The sequence below is a fragment of the Triticum aestivum genome, chromosome 3D (assembly GCF_018294505.1).
Source record: "Triticum aestivum cultivar Chinese Spring chromosome 3D, IWGSC CS RefSeq v2.1, whole genome shotgun sequence".
In the NCBI taxonomy this organism is placed as follows: Eukaryota; Viridiplantae; Streptophyta; class Magnoliopsida; order Poales; family Poaceae; genus Triticum; species Triticum aestivum.
This window is the reverse complement of record NC_057802.1, coordinates 562,372,604-562,394,113: the sequence shown is the minus strand read 5'-3', so window position 1 is coordinate 562,394,113 and position 21,510 is coordinate 562,372,604. Positions and strand designations below refer to the sequence as shown.

Sequence of the window (21,510 nt, the reverse complement as noted above, 5' to 3'; positions counted from 1 at the left end):
GGTCTATTTGGTATTAGGCCCGGACTATCGGCATCCCTTCATCAATTGGATAGGAGTAGCGACAGATGTTGCCTAGACGGTGGCTTTAGTCTTACGGTTGTATTACTTTGTAAGGTCTTGTGTGAACAATTAATAAAATTGCTGCATGCATCGTCCAGATGCAGAGGCCGGGGGTTTTCCTCCTTTTCTAAAAAAAGATCACCTTTTGTTTCTTCGAGAGGAAGAAAGAAAGCGAACGCGTAAGCTTGATGAATATGCACCGGCCAAAAGTTATTCTCTGATCTCAAAGTGAACACATAATTGCTAGTCTACATTACCGTACATATAGTATAGACCAAAAAAACACATAATTTGTTTGTGGGAGTGACTATTCATCAGACGTCTGATTTTAAATTTGGTTCAGGCCCTTTTTTCTTCCAATCCGCTAATGACACGTGTGGTACTCAGTCCATCCTCGGCTAGAAAAGAACATTTGTTTTCGTCTCTTCCTCAGGTCATATTGTACCCCCTCCTCGCTCTTCCCCTCTTGGACCTTCTAAGTTGTGTATCAGCCCAAACAAAAAAATACATAGACGAATAAAAACATGATCAATCCCCAGACTGTACTATCTGGACTTCTTCTCCACAGAACTGAAGTATGACAGGATAAAACTAATACAATAGAATGAATAACACTGATAAATGATCGTCGACTCAAAATAGAGAATTGAAAGGGTACTCCCAAACCATTGAAAATGTTCGGTCCAAAAATTCAAAATGAAAGACAAACTATGGCCACAACAGAAGAACTTAGAAAAAATAAATAAAAGGGAGAAACATGATTACTGGTCACTTATAATAATCAAGTGCCACACAAAAAAAGCACAAGAAGTTTTCAGACTCGATATTACATAGTTGTTCACTGTGCATACCACCAAGTAAAAAATAAAAAGAAACAAAGCATAGTTCGTCAATCTGCTGGCGCGACATGGATAATAGACAACATAACAAACTGCGGTAACTTAAATGAGCCTTATTCCTGGCAATCTCATAATTAGATCTCGTTGAAGACAACCATCATGTTCAGTTCGTCTAGTGCACTGTTCCTGATGGTGATTAGCAACGCTCTGTCAATGCTAGGTAGTTCTCCTCCAGGAATTCCTCCCAGAAATCCTTGTTGAAAAGCGATACGACCATCTGCTACTGTCTTGTACGCGGCAGTGCTTACAATCCATCCCCCAAGGCATATTCCTGCCATGCCTACCGTCGGGGTGGTCCGCAAGCTGGAGGCTACCTTAAAAGGGCATCCACATGATGACAACTTGGTAGCTAATATCACTTTCGAAACTAACCAAAAAGAATGAAGAAATAAAAATGAGCAAGTTGTGTAGATAGAATGATGAAGATGACAAAACTAAGGTCATAGACAAAACTGATGCGAAATCAAATGTTTAACAAATACAAAAGTTGCAATGAAGATGACTGAGGACAAACTAAGGTCATAGACAAATCTGATCATGCCAGTTTTTACTTGGTGAAGGGGTTGCACTAAATATTAGTTATCTAACAGCAAAAGAATGATCAATATCAAGATAATGAACATGGATGGAACTGAAGAATAATTAAATCTACAGCGGGAATGATAACTGAAGACTAAGGGATGAAAGACAGAGATAACTAAAAGGAATGAGTAAGAGGGGAAAACAAAAAATTAAGGACTAATTCTACCAATACAATGTCTCAAGACTGACGACAACTAACACAAAGAAAATCTGAATCACAAAAAATGAGACACTGATAACTGAAACACAAGACTGAGAAGTGACTGGAAAATAATAATTTGATATGAATGAAGAATGAGAAGACTAGAAAAACAAGAATAAGAGAAACACTGATATGATAACTGAAGGAACTGAAATACTTATGATAACTAGCCTACCTAACAATGACCAATGAAAGAAACTATGATCACTGAATGATAAAATGAATAAATAAGAGAAACAAATATAAAATGAACTGAAATGATACGAAAAAGAAAATCTGAATCACAAAAAATGAGACACTGATAACTGAAACACAAGACTGAGAAGTGACTGGAAAATAATAATTTGATATGAATGAAGAATGAGAAGACTAGAAAAACAAGAATAAGAGAAACACTGATATGATAACTGAAGGAACTGAAATACTTATGATAACTAAGCTACCTAACAATGACCAATGAAAGAAACTATGATCACTGAATGATAAAATGAATAAATAAGAGAAAGAAATATAAAATGAACTGAAATGATACTAAAAAAACAAAACAATGAAGGAGGTCTGGACACTTATACTAAACAATGGAGACAAGCTTAAAACTGAAGTTCTGATAACTGACCGGGTAAGGTAGATGCAACAGTATAGTTCTGAAGATGGATTGGTGGCAGGTGGCTGCAGCAGCCTCATACCCGACAGGCATCCTAGTTGAGGAGTGCGCCAGACCGGTGGGTGCCCCATACCCGACAGGCGTCCTGGATGGGACCTCAGGTCTTAGATGGTAGGTTTGGCTGTGAGGTCTGTTTGGTATTAGGCCCGGACTATCGGCATCCCTTCATCAATTGGATAAGAGTGGCCACAGATGTTGCCTAGACGGTGGCTTTAGTCTTACGGTTGTATTACTTTGTAAGGTCTTGTGTGAACAATTAATAATATGGCTGCATGCATCGTCCAGATGCAGAGGCTGGGGGTCTTCCTCCTTTTCTAAAAAAGATCACCTTTTGTTTCTTCGAGAGGAAGAAAGAAAGCGAATGCGTAAGCTTGATGAACATGCACCGGCCAAAAGTTATTCTCTGATCTCAAAGTGAACACATAATTGCTAGTCTACATTACCGTACATATAGTATAGACCAAAAAAACACATAATTTGTTTGTGGGAGTGACTATCCATCAAACGTCTGATTTTAAATTTGGTTCAGGCCCTTTTTTTCTTCCAATCCCCTAATGACACGTGTGGTACTCAGTCCATCCTCGGCTAGAAAAGAACATTTGTTTTCGTCTCTTCTCAGGTCATATTCTACCCCCTCCTCGCTCTTCCCCTCTTGGACCTTCTAAGTTGTGTATCAGCCCGAACAAAAAAATACATAGACGAATAAAAACATGATCAATCCCCAGACTGCACTATCTGGACTTCTTCTCCACAGAACTGAAGTGTGACAGTGAGTAACACTGATAGCATGAACTTACTTGAAAGTCTGCTTGTTCGACAGGATAAAACTAATACAATAGAATGAATAACACTGATAAATGACCGTCGACTCAAAATAGAGAATTGAAAGGGTACTCCCAAAACATTGAAAATGTTCGGTCCAAAAATTCAAAATGAAACACAAACTATGGCCACAACAGAAGAACTTAGAAAAAATAAATAAAAGAGATAAACATGATTACTGGTCACTTATAATAATCAAGTGCCACACAAAAAAAGCACAAGAAGTCTTCAGACTCGATATTACATAGTTGTTCACTGTGCATACCACCAAGTAAAAAATAAAAAGAAACAAAGCATAGTTCGTCAATCTGCCGGCGCGACATGGATAATAGACAACATAACAAACTGCGGTAACTTAAATGAGCCTTATTCCTGAGTGCGTCGATTTGGAGCTCGAGCTCAGCTACACGCATAATCTGGGTCGTTCGCTGCAATCTGGGGATCTGGAGGAAGCCAACTGGCCTGTCCTGTGCGAAAGTTTGTAAATGTAGATAACCTGGCAATACGGTAGCAAACAGTGCACCGCGAGTGGGGCTGGCCCAGTGGGGTGGGACGGACGTCGCGGCTTCTCTGAATGGGCCGTGGGCTAGGAACGTTCATTCTATAATAGGCCGTGGAGCAGGACGTTAGACTTTTTGTCTGGGCCTGGATCAGATAAGGAGTCCATGATAGAGTACGCTGTCTGAGCCGCTTGTCGGCCGGCGGGGCACCCCCCGTGCGCATGTTATTAAAAAAATGTTAGATATATGATTCCCTTCCCGTCGTCCGTTCTAGACATCCCTCGCCGCCGTGGAAGAAGAACAAAGGACAGAGTTCGCCGAGGCTGCTGTAGCGGGTCGGCGGGGCCGCCGCCGTCAACGGTGGTTGACCGTCGAGTTGGATGCAGGGGGAGAGCGAGGGAATGGAATTCCTACTAGATGCGGTCGACAGGTTCGTTTCCGCGCAGATCTGTTATGTTTTTCTCCAAGCAGCCTATTATCGTGTGATGGATACGAAATTTATGTCAGACTGAATCGCCGTTGTGTATGCAGGTTCCCGGTGCGGGAGGAGTTTGCTGACAATCTTGAACACCCAGATCCAGTCCCGCTGATGTACCTACTGGATAAGGTTACTGCTAATCAGGATGATGACCACGCGGATGTTGATTCTGCGGCAGCTGAGATGGTGGGAGATGGTTTGCTCACCGAGGGTCAGGTGAGTGGGCAGCGTAGACGTGAAGAATCGCCGACGAGGTCTGCCCAATCGACTGGCAGAGTAAATCCTCAGGCCCCCGGCTGGACTAAAAGGTGACTCTCCTGAATCTAGTGTTACTGCCCTTGCAAGTAGACGTCAGTTAGATATTCGGATTGATATTTATATGATGCAAACCTTGAGTGTGGGTGTTGTTGGGCGGGGGGAATTATTTGTGGCAACAAAAACTTCTGAAAAAGATGAATAAATAAAAGCCTAGTAAACCATCAAGGTACGGGTATTGTCTGTAAAAGTTGGGTCTTGTAATCTTGTTAGTTGATGAACTATGATTTGAATTTGGAAATAAGAAAAAATTATGGTTCTAGAAAAAAGTTGATAAGCTGGGATGTTGACGAATGTAGTGGGGGAACTGTCAATTGTGTGGTTTTATAGTGTTACAAAGAATTCAACAATTTAAGATTTTGGGTTTGCAACTTGATTCAGGCTTCGTCCGGGGAGTGCGCCACCAGACCGTGTGCCTTGTCCATCCAGGATGAGCGCCCTGGAGCTATCAATGCGTAAATACGCAGAGGAACCAGACAAGAGTGTGGTGCGACCTGAGCTAGGTCTTAGTTTTGATTCACTGGGTGAGGCGTATGATTTCTACAACTTGTACTCCTGGGAAATTGGTTTTGGAATAAGATATGGAAAAAGCAGGCTAAATGCCGAGAGGATGAAAACAATGCAGGAGATAGTATGTGGATGTTCGGTAAGTGGGCTATCAGATCCAGCTACCGTGAAAAGTAGATTACAAAGCGAGCTTGGTTGCATATATGAAACTGCTGGGAAGATATTTGACTAGCTTTCTTGGATTGTCTGCAGGGAAAACCCGGCTCTAATCAGACTGCTTTGTTCATCAGACAACAGTTGGTACATAACGGAGCATCAAGCAAGCCACAATCATTCTATGTCGCTTACAATGGGAGAGAAAGTGCACTGGCCATCTCATAAACACATAGACATCTACACCAAAGACTTAATAAGGCAGTTGAGGCAGAACAACGTGAACCTAGGCAAGGTTTACAGCATAATTGGGAGCTTCTTTGGATCAATTGAGAAGGTTCCTTTCACTAAAAGGACACCGAGGAACATATGTGGGAAGATAAGTCGCGAGCAAGCTGAAGATGATGTACGGAAGACACTCCAGGTGTTCGCCGACATCCGGTCGAATGACCCTGACTTCTCGTATGTGGTTCTGGCTGAGAAGGACAGCAAGGTGAAGAATCTCATGTGGGAAAATGGGAGCAGCAGGATGCAGTACAGGTTCTTTGGTGACGTGGTGACATTCGACACCACGTACAGGACAAATCTGTATGACATGCCATTCGGTCTTTTCGTTGTAGTTAACAATCACTATCAGAGTATCATCCTGGCAGGAGTTTTGATGTGTGACGAGCAAGAAGAAAGCTTCGAATGGGTGTTTACAGAATTCATTTGCATGATGGGCGGACCTGCTCCAAAAACAATACTCACAGGTGAATGATTTAGCACTAAATGTAACTTGCTTGTAGATAAGTTGTTTCTATCTCCACCCAAGATGGAATGGAAGAAAAAATGATTTATGACATGAAAAAATGATACGGACACAGTGTCCCCCGTTTATTCAATGTTTTAGTTCTGATTCAGAATGTTTTTTCAATGAGCAGACCAATGCAGGGCTATGGAGGTTGCAATCAAGAAAATTTATCCAAACACTATCCACCGTTGGTGTAAGTGGCATGTTCTGAAGAAGGCGAAGGAAACACTTGGGCCGTTTTACACGAAGAAGAGTGATTTCCAGGCTGAATTTCACAAAGTTGTTAATCACATGTTAACCGAGGAAGAATTTGAAACAGCCTGGGCCGGGCTGCTTTATAAGTACAACTTGATGGCGCATAACTATATGACCCAAATATATGAGACAAGACATAAATGGGCAAAACCATACTTCAGAGGAGTGTTTTGTGCAAAGATGACAAGTACACAGAGGAGTGAGAGCGCAAACCACATGCTGAAGTCTTACATGCCCCCTGCAAGCCCGATGCATGTTTTCGTCCGTCAATACATGAGGCTTCAATTCGACCGTGAGCGTGATGAAAGCTACGAGGAGAAGAGAACAATGATTGTAAATAAGTTGCTCCCATCCTAGTAGATTGTTTTAAGTTTTTCATGATATCTGAACAATGAACTGATCTCGTTCATTTGATTGCTTTCATTGTGGCAGGGCGGCGCTGTGCGGCGGACTAACCTTGCAATAGAGCGGCATGCAAGCAAAATATATACTAGGAATATGTTTGAGGAATTTGGCCGCCTACTAATAGAAGGAACTGCATACAATGTTACTGAAAAAGAAAATATGAGGAAATATATAACAACTCACAATAATGCAGCCAAAAGAGAGAAGTGGAGCAGGGTGGAGTACGAGGTGACAGTTAACGAAGACAAATCAATATTCACGTGCGAATGTGGACAGTTTGAGCATACAGGCATGCTTTGTTGCCATGCTTTGAGGGTAAGCTGCATGAATTTACTGATGTGAAGAATTTATTTTTGGCACCCAAAAAAAAGGCAATGACTCAGCAACATTTGTGGCCTGTGGAAAATTGTAGGTGATGGAGATTCTGCATCTGGATGAAATCCCTAAGTACCATATCCTGAAAAGGTGGACAAGAGATGCTAGGGATGTACTCCCGGAGCACCTGATTCAGTACCAGAAAGACAAATCGCATAATTTGTCATTCACTTACAGGCATTCAACATTATATTTTAAAGCCATGGAAGCTGTTCGGATGGGGGACGCAAGTGCTACATGCTATGACTATATGAATTCTGGACTGGACTCCCTGCTGCGGGGTGGAGCGCCTCTAGCGGTCGTGCGGGATGGATTGGCATTCGAGGATCGTCTCCTTGACAATGGCAATGCTAGTGCAGCGTGCAACGGCCAGATTGCTAATGCAGATCAGGAGGCTGAGCAATGCAATAGTGCTGTGAATTCTGTTGGCATGAATGAACTTCGCTGCCTCTCAGCACCAGAAAAGCGTAGAGGTGCTGGCAGGCCGACAAGCAGCAGGGAGAAGGCACCATACGAAGGGCTGAGTAAGAGAACCAGGTTCTGCAGCATTTGCCGCCGCGAGGGACACAAGAGGACAACATGTCCAGATCGAGGGGATGCTCCGAAGAAGCCACGGAAACCAGGCAAATGCAAGAACTGTGGAATAGAGGGACACCGGCGGAACACATGCAAGAGGCCTCTTGGGTTTGCCGAGAGCTGAGCAGTGCAATTTTCGTTCAATGACTATGTATTCTAGTTTTTCATGAGTCGTATGTCTTATTTTCCTGATCTTGCTTTCATGTTGCAAGCAGGAAAAAGAAGTAATGTTGTGCGAAGAAAATGTTATTTAGTGTGAGTTGTACTGTCCATGTTTGTAGAGATGGATATTTGTGTCCTTGAGCATAAATAAGAATTTATCGGTTTCTGAATAATTTGGTAGCTAATATGTTATTTAGAAGAACTGTTTTGCTCTCATATGGGTGCGTGACAATGAGGCATGTTACCATTTTTTGGATTTTTGTGCAATATTTGATATGTAAAAAAATATTCCAGATGTATGTTCGTTTGAATCATATATAGTTTTCAGGGGACGACATATCTGTTTGATAGCTAAAACTAAATTTACATTGGTTGTACCAGTTTTATTGCGCTTTCTATCGATGATCATGGTTTAATGATTATGTTTCTAGGGGGGAGCAACTTCAGTTGAACATTTTAACTGTATGTGATGCAGAACCGTAGTAGCAGCGTCGTTGAGAACTTGAGGGCTTTGTTTTTACAGTATCTTCGTGCAATGTAAAAATCGTGTCAGGTGCGGACGCTTGGACAATTAACATGCATCGATCGAACGCGTGGTGGTCTCCCCGCCCCTCTTCAGGATTCAAAATTCGAATCGGTGAAATAACTGCATGTATAGGCGCCCTGTTGCGTCACCATGTTGTGGTATAAAAACAGGGGCGATGGGTGAGCTGCTTTCCTTCGCCTTCTCCTTGCCCAACTAGCTAAGGTTGATTTGAAAAAAATCACTGCCCTGCATTCGATGGGGCGATCTCTTGCTGAATCAGGGACTAGTGGGACGACCAGAGGTGAAGATGACGATGCGTTACCGACGTTGCCTGATCTGGTAAATTTTCCCACCCATCAGTGCGTTTCTTGCTCGTCTCCGATGTATCGATAAAATCTCGGCCGCATTGTTTTTGAATGAGTTTTCGGGTACTGCAGCCGTCGTCTCCTTCCTATGTTGAGTCGGCAGCTAGCGCTTGGAGCACCACAGATCTGCCGGACGAAGACGACGACGGCAACGGGGCGGTGAGTTGCGCTGCTGGCAATTACAAGTAAATGTGCAGGGAAGATAAATTTTCATTCAAAGGCCTTCAATCTCGTTATGCAGGGCGATGTCGTCCAACGGGATGAGCGCATGATTCTGTCACTGAACCAGGTAGAAGGGGCAGAGGACAAGCAAGAATCAATAGAGGAAGGATTCGGCGATTATGATCCAGTTGGCGCTGGCGAATCGACGAACAGCAATGGAGGCTTGGTCATCAACGCCATACCTGAAATCCGGGGCGCGGAGGAGGGGGAAGATTCTTTCGATGAGGATGCAACTAGCAGCCGTTTCAGTAAGAGACGCCGCATGATAGAGTAGATCTAGCAGAAGTACGCTCTAGGAACTAGCTTCGGTAGGTGGAGTTATGTGAGATGTAATGTACTGTGTCAATTGCCAATGTTTTGTGTTGCAGTAATGAAAATGTGTGGTCCCTTTGACGGGCGAGATATTTGTCGGGCTAGTTAAAAGTACATAATTTCCGTATTTTTTCCTCTGACATTATGTGGAATTCATCATTTGCAGAATGTCAAAAAAAATTAAAAACAAAATGAAATGAGTAAATTAGTATAAGATGGATTAGGAAACCGGACGATAATTCATACATTACGTGGCAAAAGGATTCGTACGTCTGGTGCGGGGTGTGTTTAATCACTAATGGATTAGGCAGCCGGACCAGCGAGCAAACCAAAAATGGGCAAGCCAATTCAATGCAAGGTTGGTGGTGGTTGGCATGCATGCCGTGCCCACCGAGACATGCAGGTGAGGCAGCCCCGCACTGGGCAATATTCTCTCCTTTTGGCATGGGCCGCATCGAACAGTGATTGTACTGTTCCGACCGGAGGCAGTTCAGCTTGGAACATCTGTTTGTGCGGAGAAAAGTACATGGCTTCATCTCCTGTGCGCGGGCGAGCTAATTTATTATGCGGCCTCAGATGGGCCACGCTAATAAGCAGATGTATAACTAAAAAAAAGTGAGCATATGCTCTCCGTGACGGGTGATATTTGACGACGGGATCATATCTACGTGCAGCCTGTTGTGCTAAGAAAATTTGATGCACGAAAAATAAAATGCACACAAGAGAAGAATGCATGCAAAACGACCGTGTGAATCATGTAACGCGGCTCCGCAGCTAAAGGATCCCAAAAAAAAACGGGGCATAATGATAGAAAGCGGGGGTAAAGTAGTCTTGGGCGGCACGGGTCAGCTAGCAGTAACAGAGACTTGACTCGTCGCTGTGCGCGAGCGAGAGACAGCTCGACGCCTCATTTACCAGGAGGTGGCTCGCAGCCCCCCAGCAAAAGGAGTACTACTTCCCCCCCCCACCAGCCACTGCTCACTTCGTCCTCTCCACCACAACTCTATCCCCACCCCGTCTCGTATACACTATTCAAGGCAAACCGGATCTGGAGGCGGACGGGTGAAGACGGCGACCGGTTCATCTGCGTCAGCAGCCAAACAGCTAGAGGTGAGGTTTCCCGATATGGCGATCGAATATGTGGAGGCGCTGCTTTCTTGGCTAGCTTTTTTGTTATCCATCACCTCGGCTTTGTGAGTGGAGTTCTATTGGTTGGTGATGTCTTTTTCTAACTCCCATCCATGATTGCCTTTCCAGATTAGTGAGCATGGAACCACCGGATCCACCACGAAAAAGGGATCTGCCATGTGGACAAGGTGGTGGTGACGGACAGAACAAAAAGCCACCATCCAGTGGCAAAATGGAAGGATCCATCGATGGCGACGCTACTGGTGGCGACGACACTCCACTCGGCGCCCCCAATGCATCGGTAAGCTCGTTTAGTAGATAGAAAATGATTTGGGCGTACATCTGTATTGCCATCTGCTTGTTCCGTCTTTTCCTAATCTTTCTCATTTGTCTTTCATTGGGTCATAAAGAAAAGAGGGCTGACTTGTGCCGCTGGGTCAATTTTTGGATGTAGGACGCGGCTGCGAAGAACCGGAGATGGTCAGCCGTGCTGGCCGGAAAAGGATACGGGGCTCGTTTAATAGTGTTCTCGCTGTTAGCCGGTGGTACATATTTTGGCCCCAGACAGTCGTACACGTCGATCAATTGGGAGCTGCTAGCGTGTGTCCTATGCAATCATGGGACTGGCGAGTACGACCTAGCCGACTGGGTATTTGAGATCATCAGAGCAGCTGTGAAAAAAATACATAAAGATCTAGCAGCTGGGGTCAGAACTCTAATTGTAGGAGGCTGCCATTTGGCTCTCATTGTAAGTGTATCCAAAAACACATGTCTTGTGTTAACATGAACCCTATAGGGCACTGCATTTGATAGTTATGTAACTAATTGTTCCCCATGATTGTTTGCAGCCATGGTTCTTCGACTGGATGGACTTTGGGCCAGATAGTGTAGAGCCATACACTCTCCCCCGTATCAGCGTTTACACCGGGCAGGTGTTCAGGAGGCTAATCTACCTTACAAGAGAGTACCCAACTATATTCCCTGTAAGTGCTGCTGTGTTTTTGCAATTAAGTAGCACATGAAAACAATGGGAAGCTATGAAAAAAGACTTGGCGATCATGGAAACTGATATTCATTTTAACTTGATGTGTTATTATCCGGCAGACAAGGCCTTCTGATGCATTCAACCAGGATAACAATGTCTGGCATGCTGTGGTTGGGGGTCCTGGAGGAATCCTGCGACATCCGGGTAAGAGAGGCAACAACATTAGTCATGCATAATAAAAATTAGAGGTATTGGTTTGTAAAAACCACTAGCTGACAAACTAGTTGTTGTCTATTTGATGCAAACAACGCAATTGGAGGCGCTGCGAGCAGCACAACAGGTAGATGACTACAGCAGCAAAGCACCCCGCTACGAGCAGCACATCAATATGAGTGGAGAAATGCAAGCACCAGAATGGCAAACCGAAAACTCAGTAGTAAGGACTACAGCGAAACAAGCTGATGCCAAAGGAAAAGGGATAGCAGAAGAAAGTTCAGATCCATCAAACAGCGATAGCGATGATGAACCGATGGACCCTAGTGTTGGGCTTGGCCTTAATTTGACGAGGACTGACAGGAGAGGTTTGTGGAAGATGGATTTACATTAGCAGCATACACACCAAAAGGATGTCCTTAGTGTGCCGGTACTAAATTGCTGGAAAAAATTTGCAGGGGGACCCAACCTAGCACAGAACGCGCCCACCGGCATTATGATTGGAGATGATCTAGGCCGAGCCCGCGTTACAGGTATGTTAAAATAATTGTGTCTCGACAGTAAATATAATATCGGACGTTCCATAGCCTGATGATAAGATTGGTAACATTACAGGCCCACGTAGCATGAACCGGCTCAGGCAACGGCTACAGCCTAGGATCAGCAATGGTGGTGAAACTGTGTCAAACATGGCCCGATTCTCTGCTCAGACCTCATGCAGAGTTGCAATGCTTCGTAGCAGGGGGGACTACCTCAGAGCCGAGCTACAAGAACTCGAGGCTAAAGCGAAAGCAGACCTTGAATGTGAGTTCAGAAACTTGATCCTTCTACTTAGTTGAAGGTGCAAGTATGAACCAGTCAGCACTAATGCATTTCGAAAAAATAATTTGTGTTGCACTGTTTTTGACAGACGGGGCAATTCATGGAATTCTACCATCTCGTAGAGGATCATCATCTGCCGCAGTTGACATGAATGCCGAGGGAGAATCTGAACCAGAAAGGAGGGAGCGCGTGCGGAGCTTATCTGCCGCTGCACTAGCTGTGGTAGAACAAGCAATTGGCAATCCAGAACTTTTTGAAGGTACATAGCATTCCTGTTTAAGCTGATGGTTGAAGGCTGACATCATATGAACCAGCTTGGTTGCGTGTACACAGGCATCTTTGAGCAGGCTCGGTTGATGCTATCAGACCTAGGAGTGGAAGGGTACAACGAAGGTAATGTCGTTAAAAACAATAAAGGATGCAGTGGGTCTTTCTTAATTTGTTTTGGGATATATAGTAGCTAAAAAACCAAAAATTGTCATTGATACTAAAATCTTCAATCATGCAGATCATGGAACGGGAGTTGACGCAAATGGGAACAACACGCCACAGAGAGATGATGATGATCGCATCAACTGGGAAGAGCTGGAACATAGCAGCCAGGAACACCGTCAACATATCAGTAGTCAGGCTGTGGGGGCATTGATTGTCACTGACAGCAACCTAAGAGCAATTGTGAAAGCAAGTGAGCAGGCAGCGACGAGTCGGAGTCTGTTTTATGAGAAATTTAACAACATAGATGGAAGGAATCTACTGCCCTTGTTTGACGAGGATGGTAATTGAGTGCTTATCTTAAGTAATGTATAGAATGAAATGCAATGAACATTTTGCTTCGATGCAAGTAAAATGTTGACCTGGTTTTGCAGATGCAGACGACGAGTCATCAGATGTTCCACCAGGGGTGCCTACTGAATACATAATCGATGAAGATGAATCAACGGGTATGATGGTAAAAAGAAATAATATATGATTTAAAAGTACGCAAGATGATCACCGAGACAATGTTTGTTCCAGACTTGGATGAAGAGTTCCTTGCCGTGGCATCACAAGTGCCGATCCACTACATGGAAGAAGATGAGAAAATGGAGGATGGATCAAATTTGATGGGATTAAATAATTTAACTGATTTACTAGCTTCATTGAACACATGCATCCGGTGGATTGCGTGGATCGGAGGTGATTACTACTATCATATATTTCGAAAACATGTTGTTCACACTTGAAACAACGTATTTAGACTATAGTGGAGAGAACTTACCTGGTTTTTGTGCAAAATGCAGCCGTGTTGGTAGTTGGAAGCGGAAGGGAAGGAGATGAGTTGGACGAAGACCCACCGTTGAACGGCCTCATCTTGCTAGGCGGTCATGGTGTTAATGACAATTCAGATGGTGAACGCGACGGAAATGAGAACCGTTCCCTTGAGCAACGGAGGGCACGTGCACGTGCCTTTGATATTGCTGCAACCTGTCATCCTGGTCTTTCCTTTCATCGTGAAAACGGAGGTAATTGCCGCAAAATTACACCGTGCATTTAGTGTCTCCCTCTTGTCATTTATTTGAGTTCTAATGGAAAATGATCATTTGGTCGTCTGACACGGATACGGATGACGGTGAACCTCGTAGAAGCGGATTGTCCACTATAGGTGGTGGTTCGGCATCCACATTACAGCAAGCTGTCCTCATGTACCTTCACAGCTGTAGCGGTGCCAACGAGGGTGGAAGGACTACAGGTGGACATAGGAGTAATGCATGCCAGCTGACCTCCTCGGATGCAATTGCAGCACCTCCTACATCTGCCAGAGATGTTGCCCATACAGAGCAGCCAGAACCAGCTCGAGCACATGTGTTGGATGTCCAAACAAACTGCCATCCTGGTCCTTCTTTCCGTCGGGATGATGGAGGTAAATGTCCATAAATGTCAACCTGATATCCCACTATGAATTTCGTTGTCCATTTTAATGATTGTTGCACCTGACTATGTCGCACAGATGGCGGTGACGGCCAGGGGAGAGCAAAAGGTTTCGAAACAGGAAGTCATGTTCGGCTGACGCAGTTCCAACAAGTTGTCCTGGAATATCTGTGGAAGTGCGGCATCAAACACACGGTTAGTAACAGGGGGAAGACACTGAATCCATCGCATATCGATGGACACAAAACTGGGCATATCACTGACAGGAAAGCTTGGGGTGATAAATATCCCCCCTCAATTGGGTTGAACCACTCAGAGCCCAGTGATGAATGCATTTTCAAATTCAACTCTAATTTGCTTGCATGCGAGGGACCGATACTGAATAGGTAAGCATTTAATATTACTGGGTGTCATTCGTTGGGTGCATAAACAGAAGAAAAATACTGATAAATGAAGGAACATTGAAATGCAGGAAATGGGTTAAGCATTACGATCCAATACTGGCAGTTGCATCTGGGCAAGATATGAAAGATGAATTGACGCCAGGTGGTGAGGTAACAATGAACATGTGGAGGTGTGTTCAACGCATGCTACGCGAGAAAGATAATGGCATATACCGCGGGTGGCTGGATAGATTCAGAGGGCTGTTCGACCCCAAATTTGTTGTGAGTAAAAATAAAACTTAAAAAGTCTGAATTGGATGTGAGTATTAATTACTATACTATCGAAAGGCACTGATGAAAAAATGTACTTTTCAAATTACAGGATGAGGTCTGCAGGGATGATGGAGAAACTGACTGGGATTACATCGAGGATATGATGAATTCAGAAAAGGCTGGGTACAGGATTGACTGGCTGAAAAAGGTGAATTTCCACTAACATCTGGACACGTAAATATTATAAATTCTTGTCATAACCTATTTCTGACAAAAAGAAATTGCTGGACAGTTCTGGTTCCCAGTCGATTTTATGCACTGCTGGTCGATGTACCTGCTGGATAAGGATGAAAAAATGGTGATGGTCCTGGACCCAACGGAGACAGATGAAATGGATGAGATGAAAATCAAACATGAAGGCCGTGCAAAAAAGTTCCAGCGCAGGTTCTGTTCTCTGTTCAACAATTTCTTCGGCAACGGCTTGATTGAAACTGAAGGATGGACATTCAAGTATCCACTAGTGGCACAGCATGCGCCGTGCAGCAGGTCTGTTCACACCCTACCCGATGAGTGTATTAAAAACGTTGAAATTTACTAGTTATGGAGTACTGACAAGAAAATTTAAAATGACAGGGAGGAAAGTGGGATCTACATCGCACACTACTACACTGAATTCACCGGCCTGTACCTGCGTTCATCACTGAACCAGGTTAGTTGTTGCAAAAAAAAAACAAATGTAATTGCCTTGTGCAACAATCCAATTGAGGATATCTAAGTTATTCAGTGGACATACGAAAAAATATTGAACTCATGCTGCTTTGATTGCTTTCATTTAGGGGCAGATAGACCGTCTACGGGCGAAGCTAGCGTACGAGATTGTGACAATGAAAGGGAACAAAGGGGACATTCCAGAGTTCGTGTACGACGTGATCATAGATTGAGGAGCGGCAAAGCGTTTGTGTGACTAAGGAAGAGCGAACGCAGACTGAGAAGACCTTTTGGATGTGAACGTGGTAGAACTAAATTCGCAATGAGTGCGCCGCCGTATCGTTTTGGTTCGAATATAATCTAATGGACTGCAAAAACCTAGCATGATTTGAGTGATCTATAGGTGTAGTTTCCAACGAATGGTATGTAAAACCTAAGTACCGATTAAGACCTAAGTGGAACGAATGTCATGTATGAATGCACTAAGTAGCTTGATGCACACCTGTGCCTTGTGGATCAAAATTTGCATTTTAGCTGTGTACAAGAGTTGTTGAGTTTAAGTTGAGCTAAATGCATTATGTGCGCGCGAGACGGCAAGGTTAAACGAGTTCAAAACTATAAGACTGCATGCTAAGAAATCTATTCAAATATACTTGGCCTTGAAGCACGGCACGAGATCCATAGGGAAAAACTAATACGTTGCTACTTAAGTAGCATTTGGCCTTGAAGCGGATTATAAGTGAAATAAATATTGAATAGAAGACAATGACTTGGAACTTCGGGCCTTGGTACACTGCATTGTGGACTAGTAAGTGACTCGATCTTCGGTGCCGATTTTGGCCGAGTAATAATGATTAACCCGACAGACTGCAGCTCATACGGGCTTGTCGGCAAAGTAGGACTTTCGCTACTAGATTAATATCATTGTGATCATAGTTGTGCTAGAAAAATAAAAAAATTTAAAATTTAATATAAGAAAAAAGAAGACATAATCGATTTTGTAGCTCCTAATGAGAACTGTACGTGCTGGATCATTAATAAACTTGCATGAACTGTGGGAAAAAAGGTGCGGATCGATTTTGTCTGACTGTAAATAATGGAGATTGCCTTTTTCGATACTCTAAGTGTAAAACGGGATTGTACATGATTTTTTATTTTTTATTTTCTGTGCTGTTGACATAATATGCCATGTTTGGTTTGGTAAAACAATGTCACCTAAAAAGGTTTGATTGTATAGATTTACGGGAAGAAAAGAGTTGTACTTTGTGTTTGGCTCGTGAGCTTCGATTAAGGCAACATTTTGGACCGGATGAGGTAACAAATTCAGATGTTTCACAAAGGCGGTAACTAACCGTATGGATGCACATAGAATGCTAGTAACGAAAAGCTATCACCGGATATAAAAGAAAAAAGGCTGGGCGATTGAAAAGCAAAGAGAAATGGTCCGTACTAGGTTAAGAAAACATAGTTGCTGACTGAAAAACTACGAAACGAGCATGGCTTAACGCAAACGGTCTCGAGCGTTACATTATTTGGGGGCCTGGTTCTTGAATGAAAAAAAGTACTTAGGGTACATGATTTCATAGAACTAGGTTCGAAGATTCAGATTTCACAGCTGTTACCGCACATACCACATTGGCAAATTTATTTAAAAATAAAATCGATGTGGCCTTTACCCGGAGTGGATTGAATCAACCCATGAGTCCGTTGGCGCCAGGACAGTCCACAGAGCCTCATGCGCCAACTTTGATGAGTTCCCCTGCAGCTTGATGTACTCATGAAGTGCTTGCCTTTTTGTTCTGCCAGCATTGTACTGTAAAAAAATACAGAAAATTGTATTTTGCTTCAGGATGTGATACAGAAATCAACGATGCTGGATCCGTATCGACTACAATGGAAATAAATTAATAACAGAAAAAAAGAAAAATGGGGAAAAGGCGTCACCTTGGTTAGGGGGATTTTGAGCTTCTGGCCATCGTAGTGCCTAATTATATGGAGAGCACACCGACCACTTTTATCTCTGTTCGTAAGATAGCGAAAAATGGATCAGAAAAATGGAAAGATGAAAACAAGTTTAATTTCAGAAAACTGAAGTAAATTTCGTGCTGCCATGTAGCTCTGAATGTGTGATTAGGAACAGTAGAAAAAATCTTGCCTGCAGAATGTTTCTTCAGCTATTACGGGGTATTTGGTTGCCCATTGTCCGTCTTGCGTTGGCCACCCAGCATAATACTCATTAAGGCATTGGAAAAGTGCATGATGTAGCTTCCAGACAATCATCTCATGCTTATCTCTCGTTGCGTCAGGTGGACCTTCTCCCCTGATGAGCGGGTCCAGTACATGGAGCTTCCTTGACATCATGTCCCACATGATCACTATCCAACCGTCCTCGAGGGGGGCAGGCAGGAAGAACTGAGTCAAGAAACAGGTGTTTGAAACCAACATACATTTAAATGAGATAAGTTTGATAAGGCAATTGTTAAGTCAAGTAGGAAGTCAACAAACATGAAAATTAGTATTGCATAATATTATGATTGGGGGAAAAGCAGTGTAGACATACCATCTGGCATGATGTAATGTCATATGGGATGTCGTTTCCAACAAGCTGCTTCTGAATTGAGATGTTTGTCAAGTATTCTTGGTCGGCAAGAACGATGGTCTTTAATGGAAAATTGCATGAGAAAAAACATGAATACAGGCAGTGTCAGCATGTTTTTCTGGACAAAAGAAGTAAAATACTAAAATACACAACAAACGTGTGGCTGGCTGTTATACCGCAAATTCAGGTTCGATATTGTGCCTCCAATTCATGTAGGGGCACTCCAAATTGGCTTCCTGATCAGACTGAGAATACCTTCTCATGATTATAGAGGCAAGCTCGTGCTGAAGGGGCGCGACCCAATTAGCTGATCAAGCATAGCCATCCCAGTAATGCGGATAAGCCTAGGACTGGCGTGTACAATGTAGTGCCTGCTTATGACAAGTATACTTAGATGGGTGAACATATTGGGCTATGAGAATCAACATTGAATATGTTGGAGAAAAAGTATGGAGAAAGTTTAAAAGGGAAAATGAGCGCAACTCTACAAAAACGAAACAAAAGGAGCCCCACACGGATACAATGACTCACCTCCGCAGATCTTGCTGTGACAGCTCCAAGAAATGAGCAGCAATAAGGTCCGTGGTTGGTGGATGTGGGGGATGCGGCGCAACTCCCCTGCACCACGGATCAGTTGCGAAACCGTGCTGGAATATGTATTTCCTCTTCTGAAGGTTGTTGGAACATTGGCCAAATACAGTTATAGGGGGGTTGGCAGGAAGGTCAGCATACATTTCAGCGAGGGACATGAGGCAAGACTTGAAGTGATTGAGGACATTGCAAGATGCTGCTGACGTCTTTTTTTGCTGCTAGATACGGAGTCCTCCATATTAGCGGATCTCTTGCGCGACGAAACATTTTGTGCTACAGGCGATGTAGCTGCCACAATTAATCGGAAAAAATGGAGTGAGAATGGAGTGATCTGAGATCAGCAAAGACTAGAAAGGCTAGAATATAAGGAAGGAACAAACCAACAAGGCAGAATATCAAGTGGAGCCTAACCTTCGGATTCAGATAGTTCTAGCCTTTTCCCCTGAATTTTGTGAGCCACCGGCGTGGTAAAACGTACCGATTTGGAATTAGCAGTGCCTGATGATGGAAACAATAAAAAACAATTATATTGCATGGCATATCGAGAGATAACACAGGCATAAAATGTATAACATGCATAGGATTTTATGACGACCTGAGGGAGGGCAATCAGTGAAACCACGCACACGACAACATACACAGCGGGTAGACACTGAGTTGATTACTTGGTTTGAAAACTTGTACATATCCAGTTGCAAACCATTTTTTGCTTGTAACAAAGCCTGCTGGATAGAATTGCTGGCTTGTGTCAACTGCATAAGGCCCCATGCGTACTGCTGTTTTATAATCATTGTGATCTCGTCCGCTACCTGCGAAGCCGAAACACGAGGTGACGATACGGATTACTAGCATGGGCGAGGAAAAATAAGTAGTGTACAAATAACCAAGGCAAAAATGATGAAAGACATACAAGATGTGGGTACTTCTCACGTAAGTACTTTGCGAATTCCAATGGACCAGGAGCTGCAGCAGATGGCATTGCTCCGTCAGTGTTAACCTGATGACCAGCGTCGCAATGTGCTAGGGGAGTTGTGAATTGAAGGTTTCCTATTGCAGGCGTGGCACATCCCCTCGGCAGCCTTCTACTAGTTGTTGACGACGGAACAGATGAGGGAAACTTCTGCCGTATGTAGCAGACCATCGACGCATCTCTCAGCTGTGTTAGATAAAAGAATGTGGGGGCCGATTAGCATTTTCAACATTACATCAGAACTCATAAAAAATATCAGAAAAAGGGTGTTGATCCAATAAAAATTGTACTACATTTGCATGAGAATATGACGTAGCTCCTTTCACTGGATCAGCAGCCATAATCAACATTTTATGAAATGACTCTGGGTCGAAGTCAGATATCCTTGGGAGCACATTATGATGCTTGTTTAAAATGCCGAGATCAAGGTTGTCCAACAAGAAAATCTGCATAGCAAAAAACATGTCGTTCAATGGAACATATAACAAAAACAAAATCTGACATAACTTGCTGTGCATCATCTCATTCAGAAAAGTTGCGCTTGTATGTTAAATTGTTCACTTGCCTGGAAGAAAAAATGGCAACCCGTTAGATTGGTGGACTGATTGTTGGCCAGCATGTCACTCTTCAGCTTCTTGACTGCATCCAGAAGTTGTAACAGAACATACTCACACCAATTGAACTGAACTATGGCCTCCGTATTTGCAATCGCCCCCCAGTAGTCGATGGTGGCATAGTTGTGCTTAGTAGTTGGTGCTAGTACATGACCCATAACAAAGATGACAAATGCAATCTGGAAACAATCCTTCTCCAACTTGCTTGAATTCTCATTGATATCGCGCAACAGAAAATTTTCAGCAGCCCGCAAGCTGTGCACGCCGGTTTTATCCATTTGAAGTATTGTCTTTATGAAATGAACAGCTTCAGGATTGATGATTGCATCCCTGCCTTTCACACTGCGGTGACCACATGGGATCCCAAAAACCTTGTGCACATCCTCGGTGAAAAACCTGAGTACCTTGTTATCCCTAAGTTTAATCTCCCTACGGCTAACGCTGACTCTACTCATTATCCAGGCGCTGCACTTCAAACTCAGCTTCTGCACGGCTGGGAGCTTCAGCATACCACCAAAACCAATCTGCTCTACTAACCATTTCTTGTAGTCGTCAAACTTCTGAATGACACAAGCTGCATGCTTGATGGAGATGCGTGATGTTGGTGCAGGTGGATCTGCCGACTTAGCACTTGAAGATGAGCCCTCTGGGTGAACAAGAGGGCAAGGCGCAGCTGCGTGAGCGACGTCCTTAACATAACGAGCGTCCGCTGCTCCGCAGCTGCCAGACTGCGAACTACTATCATCCTGCGAGCAAGAAAAAAAGGGAAGACCCGGACAAGATTCAGATCCAGGCATACAATCTATCAAACTAGATACAAAAGAGCTGTAGAAAAAAAAAGGTAAAATCTGCGGCTTACCATGGTGGTATGACCGATGAGGGGCCTGAATCATGCAAGAGCTGAATTTGCGCCGGGATCGACCCGTAGAATAGCTGGTACTGCTCTCCGGCGGCGGGTGGGGAAGAAATGGGCAGGATATGAGTGATGGTGTGGGTGGAACCGTGGGATAGGGATATAATGCGTGCTGAATAGAAATGACGGTTCTGCCCTCGCGAATCCAAAAAAATAAAGGAAACGGTGCGGCGAGGGGAGACGCGTGTACTAGGACGTGTGGCATAACGAAACGGTGAACCTCTCCTAGA

The 21,510-nt window shown here is 43.7% G+C and overlaps 3 protein-coding genes and 1 long non-coding RNA gene across 8 annotated transcripts; 2 read left to right on the top strand and 2 right to left on the bottom strand.

Annotated features, from left to right (window-relative positions):
* The first annotated feature begins 3,931 nt into the window (after nucleotides 1-3,931).
* On the top strand, nucleotides 3,932-7,950 carry LOC123080505 (protein FAR1-RELATED SEQUENCE 5). 2 transcript variants are annotated; one of them, XM_044503435.1, is made up of 6 exons: nucleotides 3,932-4,159; nucleotides 4,261-4,515; nucleotides 5,282-5,934; nucleotides 6,106-6,563; nucleotides 6,663-6,950; nucleotides 7,048-7,950. In XM_044503435.1, exons 1-6 carry the CDS (start codon nucleotides 4,110-4,112, stop codon nucleotides 7,708-7,710), a joined length of 2,367 nt encoding a protein of 788 aa, XP_044359370.1. In that variant the 5' UTR covers nucleotides 3,932-4,109; the 3' UTR covers nucleotides 7,711-7,950. The 2 variants fall into 2 exon arrangements, with proteins under 2 accessions (XP_044359370.1, XP_044359371.1); XM_044503436.1 differs by lacking the exon at nucleotides 3,932-4,159 and adding an exon at nucleotides 4,904-5,168.
* Nucleotides 7,951-10,142: 2,192 nt separating this feature from the next.
* On the top strand, nucleotides 10,143-14,182 carry LOC123080503 (uncharacterized). Of its 2 annotated transcripts, XM_044503434.1 has the most exons (14): nucleotides 10,143-10,283; nucleotides 10,431-10,602; nucleotides 10,756-11,049; nucleotides 11,150-11,284; nucleotides 11,406-11,867; nucleotides 11,958-12,032; nucleotides 12,115-12,303; nucleotides 12,410-12,580; nucleotides 12,655-12,714; nucleotides 12,830-13,096; nucleotides 13,188-13,262; nucleotides 13,336-13,497; nucleotides 13,602-13,823; nucleotides 13,944-14,182. In XM_044503434.1, exons 5-14 carry the CDS (start codon nucleotides 11,585-11,587, stop codon nucleotides 13,961-13,963), a joined length of 1,524 nt encoding a protein of 507 aa, XP_044359369.1. In that variant the 5' UTR covers nucleotides 10,143-10,283; nucleotides 10,431-10,602; nucleotides 10,756-11,049; nucleotides 11,150-11,284; nucleotides 11,406-11,584; the 3' UTR covers nucleotides 13,964-14,182. The 2 variants fall into 2 exon arrangements, with proteins under 2 accessions (XP_044359369.1, XP_044359368.1); XM_044503433.1 differs by lacking the exon at nucleotides 13,944-14,182 and having other exon boundaries at nucleotides 13,602-13,861.
* LOC123080504 (uncharacterized) lies at nucleotides 11,075-17,616 on the bottom strand. 3 transcript variants are annotated; one of them, XR_006438454.1, is made up of 7 exons: nucleotides 17,538-17,616; nucleotides 17,270-17,406; nucleotides 13,580-14,397; nucleotides 13,316-13,381; nucleotides 13,176-13,229; nucleotides 12,434-12,984; nucleotides 11,075-11,477 (listed from the first exon to the last, which is right to left on the bottom strand). It is a non-coding gene; the product is annotated as an uncharacterized lncRNA (long non-coding RNA). The 3 variants fall into 3 exon arrangements; XR_006438455.1 differs by lacking the exon at nucleotides 12,434-12,984; XR_006438453.1 differs by lacking the exon at nucleotides 11,075-11,477 and having other exon boundaries at nucleotides 12,061-12,984.
* A 132-nt stretch (nucleotides 17,617-17,748) lies between these two features.
* Nucleotides 17,749-21,377, bottom strand: LOC123080502 (uncharacterized). The gene is made up of 10 exons (XM_044503432.1): nucleotides 21,227-21,377; nucleotides 20,319-21,113; nucleotides 20,047-20,199; nucleotides 19,694-19,939; nucleotides 19,379-19,592; nucleotides 19,195-19,281; nucleotides 18,724-19,071; nucleotides 18,369-18,563; nucleotides 18,154-18,252; nucleotides 17,749-18,005 (listed from the first exon to the last, which is right to left on the bottom strand). The coding sequence occupies exons 1-7, from the start codon at nucleotides 21,227-21,229 to the stop codon at nucleotides 18,893-18,895; spliced, it is 1,677 nt and encodes a 558-aa protein (XP_044359367.1). The 5' UTR covers nucleotides 21,230-21,377; the 3' UTR covers nucleotides 17,749-18,005; nucleotides 18,154-18,252; nucleotides 18,369-18,563; nucleotides 18,724-18,892.
* Nucleotides 21,378-21,510: the final 133 nt, after the last annotated feature.

Bases quoted from the DNA above. Each gene is read 5' to 3' on its own strand.
- LOC123080505 (XM_044503435.1), top strand. From the start codon at position 4,110: ATGCAGGGGGAGAGCGAGGGAATGGAATTCCTACTAGATGCGGTCGAC. The intron at 4,160-4,260 runs GTTCGTTTCCGC...TTGTGTATGCAG, and splicing joins CTACTAGATGCGGTCGACAG to GTTCCCGGTGCGGGAGGAGT. The intron at 5,935-6,105 runs GTGAATGATTTA...TTCAATGAGCAG, and splicing joins TCCAAAAACAATACTCACAG to ACCAATGCAGGGCTATGGAG.
- LOC123080503 (XM_044503433.1), top strand. From the start codon at position 11,585: ATGCAAACAACGCAATTGGAGGCGCTGCGAGCAGCACAACAGGTAGAT. The intron at 12,581-12,654 runs GTACATAGCATT...GCGTGTACACAG, and splicing joins CAATCCAGAACTTTTTGAAG to GCATCTTTGAGCAGGCTCGG. The intron at 13,498-13,601 runs GTGATTACTACT...TGCAAAATGCAG, and splicing joins GTGGATTGCGTGGATCGGAG to CCGTGTTGGTAGTTGGAAGC.
- LOC123080502 (XM_044503432.1), bottom strand. The intron at 20,200-20,318 runs GCAAGTGAACAA...TTTGCTATGCAG, and splicing joins GTTGCCATTTTTTCTTCCAG to ATTTTCTTGTTGGACAACCT. The intron at 19,072-19,194 runs GTTAGGCTCCAC...TAATTGTGGCAG, and splicing joins AGAACTATCTGAATCCGAAG to CTACATCGCCTGTAGCACAA.